Raw genomic sequence first — 16182 nt, forward strand, 5'->3', positions numbered from 1 at the left:
CGCACTTTGCTTTTGCGTATCATCTCGGAGTATTGCATTGTCTGACCTTGTGGTCAATTTGCTAGGAAATCTACTCCTAAGAAGATTGTAGCATTAAGCTAACACACACCTACTTAGTTAATCGAGTAAATTTGATAAGCAGCACCTGGCTGCTGCTTATCCACTTGCTTCCTGTAGAAGCTGTAAGGCCATCTGCATATAGTCCCGTCTATGAGCCTGTTGCAGCTAGCTATTGGTTATCTTAGCTTAGCATTTTTGATCTCCAGATCAAAAGCACCTCAGCACATTTAAAGCTTTCTAATTAACTCTTTATGTGGCTTAATTCTCACAAACAGAAACAAAAAGAGTAAAGAATTAAGAACAGCTTATTATTATTCAATAATAATAATAATAATAAATTTTAATTATGAAGTTGCCTTTCAAGACACAAGATAAAATGAACAAACAGTGGGTTCACAGTGAAAATGCACATTTGAGCAGATGGGTTTTGAGTTGAGATTTAAACTGGGGGTAAAGAGTTCCACAGCCTGGGAGCAGAGCAGCTAAAAGCTCTGCTTCCCATGGTGCTGAGGCGGAAAGAGGGCACAGCGAGCTGGATAGGAGAAGAAGATTGAAGTGAGTGGGCAGAAGAGATAGTGCTTAACAGGTCAGACAGGTAAGGAGGTGCAAGGTTATGAATGGCCTTGAAGGTGAGCAGAAGAAGTTTGAATATTATCCGGAATTTTACTGGGAGCCTGTGAAGTTCCTGAAGAAAAGGGGTGATGTGCTGGTAGGAGGGGGTTCTGGTGATAACGCGAGCAGCAGAGTCCTGAAACAGTTGAAGCTTATGGAGGGTTTATGGGGGAGACCATGCAAATGAGAATTGCAGTAGTCAATACGGGATGTAACGAGACTGTGGACAAGAATGGACGGAAACTGGGTGGAATGAGAAGGACGTAATCTGTTTATGTTGGGCAGATGGAAATAGGCAGAACGGGTGAGATTATAGATGTGAGATTTATAGGAAAGTGAACTGTCTAGGATGACACCAAGGCTCTTAACCCGAGGAGAAGGGAAAACTGTGGCGTTATCAATAGTGAGTGAGAAATGGTTCAACTTCAAAAGGTTGGATTTGGTGCCAATAAGGAGGATCTCAGTTTTATCCTCATTGAGCTTTAGAAAATTAGAGCTATTTACTAAGTTTTGAATGCTTTCTGCTGTTTGTAACTGATGTAACAAGTTTTGTCACCACGTTTATTAATGAAGTCCTCCTGAGCCCTGATACATATGTCAGATTTAGATTTTTCAATTCTATTTTTTTAATATTATGTATTTAATGTATATGAAATAATCCCATGACTTTGCGTTCTGATATCAAAGCAAAAATATTCAATAAAACTTCACCATGCTCCAGAAATATTTGTGCACAATTGCTTCACATTATAACGCATTCCAAGAAGCTGCATCGTCAGACAATACCTGTGGAGGTGGTCTGTGACAATGTGAGGCTATTCATATGCATTCATTTGCAGGGCGGTCCCTGTTGTATTTCCAGTGAAACAATTTTAAAATGTCAGCAGTGTTGCGCGTTTAATTTTTGTCTTGTGTAATTATGTTCCAATCAGAAAGAAAGTCAGTAAGCAAAGAAACACATTTAACTCTGTTCTGTATTTTGGAGTTATTCTCACTGTTTTGGTAAGGTTCAATAAAGGGGGTGGAGCCTTGTGGAGCACAAATACCAGACTGTACAGCACCTTTTGTTTTTCCTCAACTGAATGAATCAAGGACCTCCCAGGTCTTTGGTATTAATACAGACATTTAGCCTGTTCTTAACCAGGAAGATTAAAAAAAAAAAAAAAACTTTCTGCAAAGTCATTCAGAATTTGGTAACAAGACATCCTAACATCTGCCTCTAACTTTGCTCTCCTCCTCAAGAAATGCAGCTTAAAACAACCTCTGCACAAGCTGTTTGATAACAGTTTGTCCATTTTATATCATTAGATTATTAGAATAACCAGGACTCAAACTGATTCTTTGGTCAGGGCTAAGACACTTCATCACAAAGTCAGAGGTCATGGCTTTATACTGTTACTGTATTTAACCAAAGTGGAGTTTTTCAAAACATTTCTGGTCTGTTTAGCAGAATGAGCCCAATCAGTCAGACCCTCACTATGGGAAAGTAAACAGAAAGCCAAGGACAGGATTAGAGAAGCCTAGACTGAACAAACGGACCAATTTACTACCCAGTCACATAGAAATGCTCAACAAAAGACACATCCCACCACATGGAAGGAAGACTACCAATGCTGGCAAAGAGTGCCCCACTTGTTCATTTCACTGGATATGTTCAGAGGCATGTAACCAAGTCTCTTTAGTTAAGCCTGCACTACGCAGCAGAAACAGCTCCGGGATGGGCAGCCATGTGCTGTGACCAGTGAGGAGAAAGAGAAAAGAGGGTCACAGAGGGAGCACAAACAGCAGTGCTCCGTGGGGATTATATAGTACAATGAGGTCTTTTGAGAATAAATGTGGAATAAATTCAGGAATTCACAGGGATCCACTGAAGAGAAGCTAACGGGGGAGAAACATGATCTCGCAGTACTCACACTGCAAGGTTGCAAAACGAGGAATTTCAACAGTCCAGCCTAGAAAGAAGGAAGTAGTTTTGAGAGAGCTGAAGAATTTTAGATTGATGTTGGAAGTGTCCAGAATTGACAAGATTAGAAATGATCATCAGAGCTCAGGTTGAGTGTCTTGGTTTGAGAGGCAAGGATAACAAGCTTGGACATTTACAGAAGAGGAATAGTGGATATATTGGACAAAGAATGTTGAAGATGGAGGTGCCAGGCAGGAAGAAAAGAGGAAGACCAGACGGGAGATTCATAGATTTAGAGAGATGTGAGGGATAGGGTGAGATGGAGGCAGATTTATCTCCTGTGGCGACCTCTAAAGGCGAAGTAGCAAATGCATGGTGTAATCATTTAGCATCTGGCATGATGTTACTGTTACAGGTAAACAGAAAGTTCTTGGAAAATAGCAATAAATTATTTTTTTCATCATTTTAAAAAGTATTTTTTATTAAATGTTTCATAATGGTAGATTTCCTTTATTCTTTATGAAATTCTCCACAGGAGAAATATAGTTAGCTTCACGTTTAATGTGAATTTCTTCCTCATTTTTATTTAGTCCTTTGCTTCCATCTTGTTGTAAACTTTAAAGTCATCACATTTATTATTAAAGGCTGTTCACTGCTGGCTCAAATCCACACTGCTGTCCTCTGAGGCTATAGTTCTGCTTTTTCTTTTTTCTTCCTGCCCTTCTGTCCATCACTGGCAGCACATCTGAATCCAAGGTTGTCAGAAGCAGAGTCGGGAGTGTTGCCCATCCTGCAGGATGCACAGTTGTAAGCCTTACTCAAGATTAAATCGGTGGGTCTGAACATACGTTATCTTTTGTTTTTGTTTTTTTACCTCAGAAACTCACCTGGTTGTGATTCGAGCCTTGTGATTAGCTGAACCGTCCACTGTGTCGATCCAGGAGGCACCGCGCAGCACGTACATCGGCCTCGCTGCTGAAAAGCGTGTGGATGTCCACTCCCATGTATTTCCCATCATGTCATACAGTCCTGGAGGAAGATTTGTCATTATGTGTTAATGTTCACAACATAAAATGTGAGAAGAAAAATCAAATGTTTCCAAAAGCTCAAAACACAAATGTAAAGTCTTAATGCACAGTTAATATTCCTCTTAAACATCTTAGCTACCAATCAGCTCTTTCATCATGCTGATAACATGTGTGTTAAAACAAGATTACCATAGCTATTCTGGGGAGGGTATGCTGTAACAGGAGAGATGCCGTGGTATCCATCCTCTGCAGTGTCTCCATCTGGGAAAGATCCCTAAAATACACGAAAGCTAGAATTACCACAATACCACACTTTAAATCCATGTTTGTCCAGACTCACAATACAGTAAGTGAAGAATTACATGAGTCTTAGTCACAGATGGGCAGTAAAGCGTAATCCGATTACTTTTTTCAAGTAAAGAGTAAAGTAATTAGATTACTGCTACTTACCCGTAAGCAGGCTACATTACTGCGTTACTAAACCATTATTTTGTTTGTGAGAGTGTCTTATGACAATGACGTACGAGCGTGCGACGTCCGTGGCAGCAACAGACGTGTGTCAATCAACAACAGATGACATGGACTGCGGCTGAGTACTGAGTACGACCATGTGGCGTCCACAGTACTCTTTGCGTGGGAAGAAAACGTCTTTCTACTGCAAAAACTTTAACTTTAAATCTGAGCAAGCACCTGGCAAGCTGCCACAGGAATGTTGAATTCACAGAGAAGCCCCCGGATCCTATACAGCTTTATAACGTATTTGTAACGTATTCAAGTTGTGTATCATGTTTTTTAAAGTAACTTAAGTAATAAAGTAACCAACTACTTTTGAAAAGAAGTAATCAGTAAAGTTAACGGGATTACTTTCTTGGAGAAGTAATCAGTAATTAGTAACTAATTACTATTTTCAAGAAGCTTGACCAACACTGGTCTTGTCTTAGCAACAAAAATTAATCTCCCCAACTCTGGATCCATACAAATTCAAAATATAGTCGCATGTTTTGTTCCTCAGTAACAAAACATGCGAGTGTAAAACATTGTTTTACATAAACACAGAGGGTTTTTTCTGTATTCAGATATACAATATACATTTACTTAATAACAAAGACAAAAACATAATGTCAGTGGCTAAAGAAGCATTAGTGAAAACCTAATCAGAGCCTCCCATGAGAACAATACTAATGACCTAATGATGACCTAACCATGACTGCAACATGCTGACCTGCCACAGGTTGGTTCTGTTGGCCTGGAACTTGTTTCCCCATGGGTAGGTCCGACCTGCAGCATAACAGCCAGGAAAGAGATTAGATGAACAATAAAATTATATTTCAGTTTTGTGAAAAAGTCCATTATTCAAACTAGTTTCCTGATTTTTCACAAAGACTTGACTGAATCTGAAACACAAAAGCAGTTTTGGGTTCCTCTGTCGAGACAATAACAAAGGAGCTGCTGAGCAGAAACATCACTGTGTGTGACTTAAATGTTGTCAGCTGGAAGTGAAAGTCAAAAACTCGACTATAATAGCAGTAAACATTATACCTTGCAGCCCCCCACGTGCAGCCCACTCCCACTCCTCCTCCGTGGGCAGTCTCTTGCTTTTCCAGCTGCAGAAGGCCTGGGCGTCATTCCAGCTCACCTGAACCACTGGAAAGTCCAGACGATCTCGAATCCCCGAACCAGGCCCTGAAGGCTGAACAGTAGAGGGTCAACGTGCGTGGCAAAAAAGTAGGCATGGCAGGAAGGCAACAATAATTCTACCAACCACTCGTTACAACAAATGTGTAAAGAAAAACACCTCTGAATACTGAAACTGAGACTACAATTTGGTCGGGCTCAACAAAGCAAAAGTTAGACAACAGAAGACTGGAAAAATGCGGTTTGGTTTGATAAGTGTCGATTTACGATAAAGCACATTTGGGATGTGGACGCAACAGAAGAGTTGCATTGTGGATGTGCAGCTGATGATCTGCAGCGGCTGTGTGATGCTGTCCTGTCAACATGGACCGAAGTATCTAGGAATGTTTCCAGCACCTTCTTGTATCTGTGCCACAAAGAATTCAGCAGTGCTTAAGGAATAGGGGTCTGACTCAGTACTCGCATGGTTTACCTAATAAAATGTTATAAGTGAGTGTAAACAAAAACTGTCAAAAACATAGGAACAAACTCACAATGTGCAACTCACCTGTCTCCAAAACACACGCTCTATAGGCAGCCACCACGGAGCAGACTGATGGAAAAGATGAGGAAATAGGTCAGAAGCTGTTTACAACAGTAAGAAGCTCTACATTATATATTTTATTTATTGTGGAGAATCTCTTTAAATGCTGAGATGCCTACAAATTGTTTCATTAATTATTATGAACAACACTAACGTTAGACATATAAAAACAGCAAATCTTCATATCTGAGATGTATGCTTAAAATTGTGAAATAAGTAATCTAGCTGGTAATCTGATCTATTAATCAGAGAAAAATAACTCGGCACCTCAATTCTCTGAGTGACTTTGCTCTTCAGCTCTTCTGACACGAAGTCCTGAAACACGAAACTCCAGCCAAACGTCTCGGCTTCAGTTTTGTACTTCTGGGCTCTCACAAAGTCTCTGTGGCAAATAAATGAACAAGTCACCGACTTCAGTGCATTAGTTCTGCCTTAATTCATTTCAATGTAGATCTTATTTACCTGAAATCGGCGTTTGTGACGGGGTGTCTGTCTATTTCAAAAGGCTGAAGCTCGACCTCCTTGGTGGGAGACTCTCCGTCTCTCCCATCGGGTGCACTGGTTCCCATTGACATCTTTCCTCCCGGGATGTTCACCATTTCCTCCGCGGCTGCCAGGAACAAACATGCCTCGATGGGTATTTATTTAAGTGTTAATGTTTTTGTTAAATTCAGAAATGAAAGAAAGAGTCCTCTTACCGGCCCCTGTCAGTAAAAACACAGCAAACATCCAGAATACCATCGTCTTTGCTAAAACTGGTTTGAAACCACGTCTAAACAAAAATATACACGTTAAACGTTTAACCACGTTCAAATGGAGAACTTCTCAAAGTTCAATTTCATTTTTTAGTCGTTTCTATCGGACAGATTTCACCGTTGCACCTCAAAATTGGTTCCGTCCGTTTTTTCAAATTCACGCGATACTTCCTCTTTCTCAAAGCTTTGTAGTTTAATAATATTGAGAATAATATTAATATTGTTAATAATAATAATAATAATAACAGGAAGAGTATTACATTGGAAAATATTTCGAGTAAGACGTAAACACCGATGCTCTGCGCTGGTGTAATATAAATCGTACTCAACCCTATCTGACTGATTCAGCTTCTCAATTACAGTTACAGGTTATGTTTTACTCCCATGCAGCACATCTGTGTAACCCTTTCTCAATTCTCAAGTACATCTGCTCTCTGGTGTTAATAGGCTATTTCAGCCCAACACCCCAAGTACACATTACACCACTTTTAATGCGCTGCACTGTCCACTTGACTTCTGTTATACTGAACCACTAACATATCTGATATTTGCTATTTTTTAATGTGAATTTGAGAACTGCTGCTTTATTAAGCATATTTACTTTTTAATTAAAATGTCTTAATTATATAGACTTTTTTTAATGTTACAAGAACTCAGGGATCTCCCAATGTTTGTGAGCAATGACGTTTTACTCATTGGGGTCTTTTGCTGGGATGCATTTATTGTGAAGCCTTCATTTTGATGTCAAAAGGCAGGTGAATACAGAAAGTTCAGAAGTGTTTGCGTTTTGATTTGGTGTGTCGTGAAAACTCTTTAGAAACTAGAGCTTATTTACAACAGTAGAAAAGTGCAAGAGGAAGCACACAAAGGACACATGCAGAGGATCAGTGTGACAGGAAGGATGCTAAGGGGAGAGATAAGAGGAGATGGAGACTGATGACCTGCTTAATTTCTTATGCTCCGGTCCAACACTGGTTGTGCATTACAGATCACATTTTTCCTGATGAGCTTCCAAAGCATTCATGGACTCAGAGCAGAAAAAACACAGATGTTAACTTTTATATGTTTGACTGATTAATTCTTCAACGACAAAGAACCACATTTTTACGGAGCCAGGAAAACCTTTAATGGGTAGAAACAAAACTGAGGCAGAGGTCAGTGCTTTTAACAAAATCTCATAAATAAACCAATCATTTTAGAGGGAGGCGATGACAAATCCATGGAAAACAAAAAGAACCTCATGACTAGCATGACAATGATGTCTGACAGGCGCTGCGATGGATGCCGTGGATGTTTACAGCGGGCTGTCCATCAGACTGGGGGTGCTTCAGAGTGCCTACAGCGGGAACACGTTGACTGAACCTTTAGGTAAACAACTATCCCTGTGAGTATAACAGCTGCAGCTTCTTTAGGTGACTTTAACCTTTGAGAGAAGACATTCCAGCTCGCATGATCTCATCCACCAACAAGATGTTGCTTGCGATCACCGTGCTGTGAACAGAGACCCGTGTTAGTGACCCATGTGGGCGATACATCGGGGTAATTTAAAACATTCCTTCGTCTCACCATGAGTGAAGAAGCTGTTTCTTGACACTGTAATTATCCCATACGCCTGCTTCTCCTGCCACCATTGGTTCTCCTGCAAAGCAAAAGGTTAGAATAAAAAAAAGGTTTAAATTCTGCCAAATTGTTACTGTTTAATAACTTCACATAGCTAAATACAACAATTATAGAGTTTTACTCTAAACTTTAAAATGCAATCACTTCAGGATTGACTGATCGCTGCTGTGGTTCTCACCTGTGCTGAGGTCTACTCCAACTAGCTGGCCAGACTCTTTGTACTCTGTCTGCAGCTTCAGCAGGGTCTCCTGTGGGTCGTAGCCAGAGTTCTGGGCCAGAACCTAAGAACAGAAAGATGGCATTTTAAAAACATCAGTAAATTTTGATACAGGATGGACTATAAGAAGGTGACAAATAATGGTGCAGCAAGAAACAAACCAGGTTTCGGTTAATAAAAATGACAGAAAATGAATTATTCTTTACCTTAGGGATGACTAGGAGAGCATCTGCAAATGCCTGGACTCCCAGCTGGGCTCTGCCTTTCACATTGGGCTTGTGTTTTACCAGAGCGTCTGCCACAGCAACTTCAAAGGCACCTGCACCGGAGACTACACTACCTGAAGACAGAAAAATAAAGATATTTAGGAAAGCAAACAAATGTGTCATATAAATTAACCCACTCGGGGAGGGAACAGCTCTAATATTTAAAACAATTAGTGGAGTTTGTTCTGATCAGCTGAATACATGTAGGAGAGACTAAACTCTCCTAATGCAGAGGATAAGATCAGAGTCATTGTAGCACAGACACTGAGACCAGGGAGAGCCACACTAGCATCCCTGGGTGTTCGCTGTGCAAATGAGACCTGTTCTGTTTTCCTTAAGGACAAATTAACCACCTTCAATTTCAGCTTGTTATCAACATAAAGAGAAAATGGATATTTTGATCTACAGTTTGTCCACACAATATTTGGAAAAAGCCTTAAAGGACTTCAGAGTGTTGTTTCATGAATGAATTTCTGCTTAAAGAATTCTAAAAACACTGATTTGTCTGCACACAGACATTAAAAAAAAAGTGTTAATCTGTTTAAAAAGGTAGCATTTTATAAGCCATACTAATGGTCAAGCAGAGCATCCAGTAGGATTAATTCAGATAGAACAAAACTGCAGAAATTCATCATCAACAAAAGTTTATGTTAATAATTTTTTAGTAAAAGGATTTTAAAAAGTAAAATAAGCATAGAGGAAATGTTCAGCTCTTACCATCTTCAATAGCGTTCTTTACTGCCCGCAGACCGTCCCTTACGGCATCTTTGATCTGTGTGAGGGTGTGTTTGTTGGGTCCCTTCACCAGCAGGGTAACTGAGCGAGGGTTTCCACACTTCTCGATGAACGTGTACTTCTCCTCTCCCTGCAAGCAAGGTTGCAGCATTAATATCATTTTAATTTTAAAAAGTTTAAATTTCACAGTTTTGTGGACTGAAAGGTAAAAAATAGACCCCCCCCCAAAAAAAAGTCTCACCAGTGTGTGTTCATAAACCAGGCCAGCATGTCCCAAGCATTCAGGTGTGAGGTCATCAACTGAGTTCATGGCGATGCCACCGCAAGCGAGGGTGAGCCTGTCACAGGAACGACACACTGAGTGTAATTCAGCTTCTTAATATATGACTGACTGACACCGGCTGGTAGTGTAAAGCACCTGTACGGGTGTGTCTGTGCCAATTTCAAAACATAAAGCATGAGCTCATCTCAGCATGTTAAATCAAACAATTCAAAAATCTTCTATGAACTTTTATCTAAGTAATGTAATGTTTTGCTCATCTCAACTATAAAACACCACCAACATTTATAACACTGAAAAATATTTTTCTCACCTCTCCATGTTCCTCCTCTTTGCCCTCCGCAACCCAACAATGCCCTCTTTGGCTAGGGCGTCCAGGGAGAATGGGTCAATACCCTAAACACACACACACAAAATAAGAAGACATGCTTGAGACTGCAGTTTACACTAAATAGTTCGGTAAATCTAAGCGATGTAAAGATTATCCTGATCCGCTGAATACATGTAGGGGAGGAAGAGACTCTCCTAATGCAGAGGTACAGATCAGAGTTACTGTAGCACAGACACAAAAACCAGGGGGAGCCATGATAGCATCCTTGGGTGTTCGCTGTGCATGCAGCCAGATTGGCTGGGCCAGTCTCAAAAGGCTTAGTGTTCATATGAAAACACAAAGTCAAATTACGAGCCTGTATCTTTAGTAGTACAAGCCAGACTGAACTGAGTTTGACAATTCTTTTTTTTTAAACTTTAGCCTTTGAACTATGTTAACATCCGCATTTTCTAGCATACCTTCTGGTTAATGACGACAAAGCCCTTGTCCCCATTGGGACACACTTTGTTTTTCAAGGCGATAATCTTCTGCACGCGGTCCTCGATGAACTTCCTTTCTGCAGCCACGAGCTTCTCCCTCTCATCAGCGCTCTTGTAGAAGAAGCCAGAGTTGACCTCGGTCTTCTCGTACTCCAAAGAGACGTTGCACGTCAGTATGTAAGCATCCTCCACCCTCTTCCTCATGTCTGGGTGCCGGGCGCCGTGGTCCAACACCAGACCTCTGATCAGCCTAAGAAATAACAGATCAGCATTTAGAATTCACAGTTAAGCACAGTCTTGTCTTATTCCCCTCTCCACCTCTGTATTTACACTTACTGTGTATCACAGTCGGTCTTGTGCTTCATCTCCATGATTTCCACCATATACAAGTCAGTGGGTTCATTGGGTTTAGCGATGGCGAGCACAGCATCTACTACAGCCTGCAAACAGACAAGGTGATCACAAGCTAAATGAGCGACAGCTAAGATTAGAGAATAGAGAAGTGCACTCACAACAAGCTACAGACTGCCATAAAGGTTCAAGAATAAGTAAGCCCTTAGGTCTGTGGCAACTTTGAAATGTCAAAGTAAACTAACTAATTGGCTATAAGGTAAAAACATCTAACATCTGCTTTGTGCTCGATTCCCTCATGTCTCACCTCAGTGAGCAGGTCTGCCAGCTCTGCGTGGACCTTGGTTCTGAGGGAGGTGCGTGCGACGTTAATGAGGGTCTCTCTATCCATTTCCCGAGTCACCTTTACTTCCTCAAGAACAGCCAAAGATTTCTCTTTTGCTGCCTCAAAGCCCTCGGCAATGATTCTTGGATGAAGACCCTGCAACAAACCATTAAAATGGAGTTGTGGTTAAAAAAAAGATACCTCAACAATTCATTCACTAGAGAGACTGACATGCCAAATACAAACACACTGTGAACTATCTTGTACCTCTGAAATGTAAAGGTCAGCCTGCTTCAGCAGTTCACCAATGATGAGGACGTTGGAGGTGGTACCATCTCCTGTGATGTCATCCTGTGCAGTGGCAACCTTGGCAATCAGCGATGCTGTAGGGTGCTGAATTTGCTGAAAGGGAAACAGGTTGGGAAAAATTTTATGAAAATCCTCATTCATGGGTAATTCATGGCAGCAGTGCTAAACCTACTGATCCATTATTAATTATTATGAATCCTCAGTTGCATTACAAGGTACTAAGTTTGCTTTGAAGTGCTAAAAAAGGTATTTCCAGTTGCTCCCTTGTTTCCCAAAGGGACAGACAGATCTACAAGTTGAATAGGCACAGATTTTACACCGGATACCCTCCCATTAATCTGTACTTGGGATGGCATTAGGAGGATAGCAGGTTGTGTGGCCCGGTCAGCTGGTAAAGACTTCTGCGTTCAATATATTTTTTAGAATTTAGGTACGTTGTAATGGTTAACGAATTATTGTCAAATTATTAATGTGCACTGTGACAAATGTGGAAAAAGTGCCATCAAGTTCAAACCCTAAAGCACATCTATCCAGATATTTAAAGCTCAGTCAGATAACATGCTGCTGTTAAACTCATTGTTTGTGAGAACAAAGGCTTAAGAGACATATACAAACATTTAGGGTGTGGTCACTCTGTGAAATAGGCAATACAGTACTAATATGACATCACTGACAGAAGATCCTCATTTTACAGCTCATCGTGTCCCTTACCATCTCGTGTAGCAGGACGTTGCCATCTTTGGTCAACTTTATGTCTCCTGCACCAGACACCAGCCTGCAGATCCACAGAGACAGAAGAGGGTTAATATTTGTTAACCTACCTACTAGCGGCTTATATTATGATAATGCAAACTTTCACCCTATTATTGTTTGCCTGCTGAAGAACTCGCAGATTATGGCTGTTAGCTTTTATTTATCCATTTCCTCACATCATCTACAAATCCCCAAACAAATCTCTACCTGTAACTGAGTTATTCAGTCGCTCATCAGTATCTTTAGTTAGCGTTAAGGCTAAACTTGTGGACACGTTATACTTAGTACTACGACTTTAACGTAAACTGGCATGATCTGCTAACCGACTGAAGCTAGCATGCTAACGTTAGCTTTATGGCTGTCAGAGCGGATCATGACGATGACTGGGCAGGGCAACGAGTGCCGGGAAAATCCGCTAACCGTTTAGCGATGGCAGGCCTCAATTTATTTTAAGTGTGTTTTGGACAGGTACTCTGTAATAAAGAGTGGATGGTTTCTACTTTTCAGGCACAAAGACTTTGGTGGCGACATACCGCTATCGGCTGCAATGCTAAACCGGTGAATTGCTGCTAACGTTAGCGAGTTAGCATATCACGCGTGCTGCACAAAGAGCTCCGGCGGCACTCACATTTTCATGGTCCCCTTCGGTCCCAGGTTGCTTCTCAGCACATCCTGCAGCCCCCGGGCGGCACTAATGTTAACAGCCAGGGCGGCCTGGGCTCTGGCCACCTCTGCTTTGGGGTTTAGAGCTTTTACGGCAGCCATAGCGCAGCACAACCAGCGAAGTACAAGTAAAAAGTATCGCCGGTAGGGAGTCCACGCTACTCGGGTTCGGAAGCTCTCGAAAGGGGAGTCGCTTTCCAGAAGGCTCCAACACGTGTTCTCGTGCTGCATTTAGGGGACACGCCGACGCTGGGACATTCCGCATTTACAGCTATTACAACTGGTCCACACCATGATTTATATCAGTGCAGAAAAGTCATTACATTTTTCGAACCCATGGGAATATCGTGTCAGGTTGACTCGGCTTCTCCAAAAGAAACGTTAGAACACCTTCAAGGCAACAAAGTCAGATCATTTGTTTTCCGACTGGCAATATCGGTAAGCAAATCACAGTGAAACTGTGAACAATGTCCTGAAAAGTTATAACTTTTTGCAAATCACAGTGAAACTGTGAACAATGTCCTGAAAAGTTATAACTTTTTGCGTGAAACATATTTAAAATATATATTTAAAATTTCCGACAGAATCCATCCTCTCCTTACTTTGCAGCATTAGTGCCGAGCATTAACCTTTAAGATTTCCATCACACCATGAAGGCAGCACAAGTCACACCCTAGATATGGAACGCCAGGACTGCCATAATGAATTAATTAAATACACCATTAAATAATTAATTAAATGTGGCAATAATTAATTAAAATTGGAATTAATTAATTAAATAAATAGTTATGACACATGTAATTAATTAATTATTGACACATTTAATTAATTATTTATGTATTTCACATTTTAATTAATTATTGACACATTTAATTAATTAATTATTGACACATTTAATTAATTATTTATGTATTTCACATTTTAATTAATTATTGACACATTTCATTAATTATTGACACATTTAATTAATTATTTAATGATATATTTATTTATTTCATTTTGGCAGTCCTGACGCCTGGCTCTCATCATGAAATAATTTTATCTGTCAGCCTCACCCATCAAACTCAGGGGGCGGGGTTAACGCTGATCGAGTCAAAACCATTGCTTTGGCCTGGTGGCCATTGTTTCTAGCACACAACAACCGGCATGTGGAAGCTAACAGAACTGAGCTTTGAAAAACCCTGTTTGTGTGTTACCAAATACCGTTTTAATATTTTTTTAGCCGAGAATGTAGTGGTTTAATCTTCATGTGTCTGGTCGGTTTGTCAAGATACAGCCTCTTTGCAAAAGTGTTTCGATGATTTCGGAGATGTCTGCCCAGTCTCACGGCAAAGCGTGGGATAGACCCGCTCGCCTCGCAAGCAATCCCACCGACAAAGCGCAGGCCCCGGTACACAGCTGTAGTAACCCCCGCTGACTTCTTTTACTGATGTTATATTTATCGATGTTTTATTTCCTGATGTTCTTATGTGTCCTACGTGTTTCAGTCGCCAATTCTGAATTATAACTAACATTAAAAACATGTTTAAGGAGGAGAGAGAGCAAATAAATCTGTTTAACATCTGATCTTTGGGTTTTTGTTCAGTAATCAGCGTGACCTGTGTATAAACACATAAAAGAGATAACGTTGGTGTTTCCGTCATGTAGTAACTGCTGGCTTTAACTGTACAAAGGTTGTTCGACACTATGAAACACATACAGACTTCATGATGTTCGGCTAATATTTTTATTGTGAATATTAATCATGCTGACCTCGCTCTGTACACCACGCAGCGAGGTCAGCATATCCACGATATCCTCAGCTCCATGAGTTAACACAAAGTTTCCCAGCTGACTATCTAACTGCCAACTATTCCAGAGACGTGAAAATATACAGCATAAAGAAAAGTGTAAGAGACTCAGCAGCAGATTAGAATAACAGTTATACATTTAATAAATCACCAAATGAATCCAAGAAACGAGCAAACCTGTTCCGACAATTTGAATTTGTATTCCCTCAGCTGCAGACTCGCTGCTGTTTAAATGTTTGAAAAGGAAGATTAGATATAAAAAACGTCAAACATAGACTCAGTCTGCCTTCACATTTGATGAGGCCAGCACGTATAGTGGCCTCAGCAGGCTATTACTGAAATACACGTGCTATATCATAAACTATGATATAAACAGGGAGGTCCTATTAACATGTTTAGTTTTAAAGGACACCTTCCTGCCTTTAGTCTCATTCATGAGCAGTATTAGTTTTCTTCTAACATCCAGAAGTCTGCACAATGTGTTTCATAGTTTGTAACAAGCCTTTGACAGGTAAACATAACATGACCGAAAAAGCAAAAAAAAAAGAAAAAAAAAGAGAGAGAGTGTTGACATAAGAAGAGAAAATTCTCTCAATTATGGAGACAGACAAATGGTTCATTTATGTTTGATGTGTGTTTATTCCTCCCTAAATATCGTCGGTGAAGTTCGCCATGCATGTCAGATTTTCCTGCGCATTTTTATACCTCTGCCAACAGAGAGAGAAAAAAAATCACATTCTAACAGACAGCTGGTGCTTAGAATACAGTTGAATAACTATTAAAAAACAGATGATATTTAGATGATAGTTCAGTCTAACACATGTGCCAGTGAACCATTAAACGTCTGTGAAACTATGCAGTTATGAAACGTAACTTTAACCTCAGCCAAACCGATTTGCTCAGTTGTAAATAAAACAGCGAAGTAAACGTGACCCGACAGACAGAACCTGAGTGAATGAAGTCCAGCGTTTAACCACTGAGAGCTAAAACTCAGCTGAGGTTTGAAAGCTGTGTGCCGGTGATTGGACATCAGCCGCTGATAAAGCTGTTCGCCTATAAAGTGCTCTGTAAGGAAACGAGCTCCAGCAGCTCTGCGCTCGGGGAAAATACTATATTTACTTATCTTGTGCAGAAAAATGCGCTGACATTGCGTTATATCGAGCACCGGCTGCCCAGTTAAACTGTGACTATCACCAGGTAACTAGGCGTGTTTCTTGAATTAGCAGCAGGTGTTAAACAGCTGACAGATGAGGAGGAGGATGCATGCAGGTAAACTGAGGGTCTGTTGAGCTGATCGCTGGTTTCGTGAGAAAAATGTCAGCTCGTTCTTTATGTTACAGAAGCACAGAGACACAAGACCAGGCGGAAAGAGACGATCGTTCGGTGAAAATGAGAATCTGCGAATGCAACATGTGGAACACGGAGAGTGGAATATGTAAACAAACCGGTTAACGTAACCCCCTCGGTGCACTCTGCATGCTAACTGT

At 40.6% G+C, this 16182-nt stretch overlaps 2 protein-coding genes and 2 non-coding genes across 4 annotated transcripts; all 4 read right to left on the bottom strand.

Annotated features, from left to right (window-relative positions):
* Positions 1 to 354: 354 nt before the first annotated feature.
* sumf2 (sulfatase modifying factor 2) lies at positions 355 to 6720 on the bottom strand. The gene is made up of 9 exons (XM_085420873.1): positions 6520 to 6720; positions 6284 to 6431; positions 6089 to 6203; positions 5786 to 5830; positions 5143 to 5293; positions 4826 to 4881; positions 3793 to 3877; positions 3463 to 3604; positions 355 to 3365 (listed from the first exon to the last, which is right to left on the bottom strand). Exons 1-9 carry the CDS (start codon positions 6560 to 6562, stop codon positions 3263 to 3265), a joined length of 888 nt encoding a protein of 295 aa, XP_085276999.1. The 5' UTR covers positions 6563 to 6720; the 3' UTR covers positions 355 to 3262.
* Positions 6721 to 7677: 957 nt separating this feature from the next.
* Positions 7678 to 13086, bottom strand: cct6a (chaperonin containing TCP1, subunit 6A (zeta 1)). Its single transcript, XM_085420872.1, has 13 exons — positions 12871 to 13086; positions 12201 to 12264; positions 11448 to 11582; positions 11163 to 11336; positions 10841 to 10944; positions 10484 to 10754; positions 10008 to 10090; positions 9656 to 9752; positions 9397 to 9544; positions 8620 to 8753; positions 8375 to 8477; positions 8143 to 8215; positions 7678 to 8067 (listed from the first exon to the last, which is right to left on the bottom strand). The coding sequence occupies exons 1-13, from the start codon at positions 13005 to 13007 to the stop codon at positions 7995 to 7997; spliced, it is 1596 nt and encodes a 531-aa protein (XP_085276998.1). The 5' UTR covers positions 13008 to 13086; the 3' UTR covers positions 7678 to 7994.
* On the bottom strand, positions 8858 to 8992 carry LOC146660836 (small nucleolar RNA SNORA22). The gene has a single exon (XR_014913629.1). It is a non-coding gene; the product is annotated as a small nucleolar RNA SNORA22 (small nucleolar RNA).
* On the bottom strand, positions 10174 to 10309 carry LOC146660837 (small nucleolar RNA SNORA22). The gene has a single exon (XR_014913628.1). It is a non-coding gene; the product is annotated as a small nucleolar RNA SNORA22 (small nucleolar RNA).
* Positions 13087 to 16182: the final 3096 nt, after the last annotated feature.

The sequence above is a fragment of the Rhamphochromis longiceps genome, linkage group LG10 (genome assembly GCF_057381845.1).
Source record: "Rhamphochromis longiceps isolate RC_006_pf linkage group LG10, R_longiceps_female_GT1.1, whole genome shotgun sequence".
Taxonomy (NCBI): Eukaryota; Metazoa; Chordata; class Actinopteri; order Cichliformes; family Cichlidae; genus Rhamphochromis; species Rhamphochromis longiceps.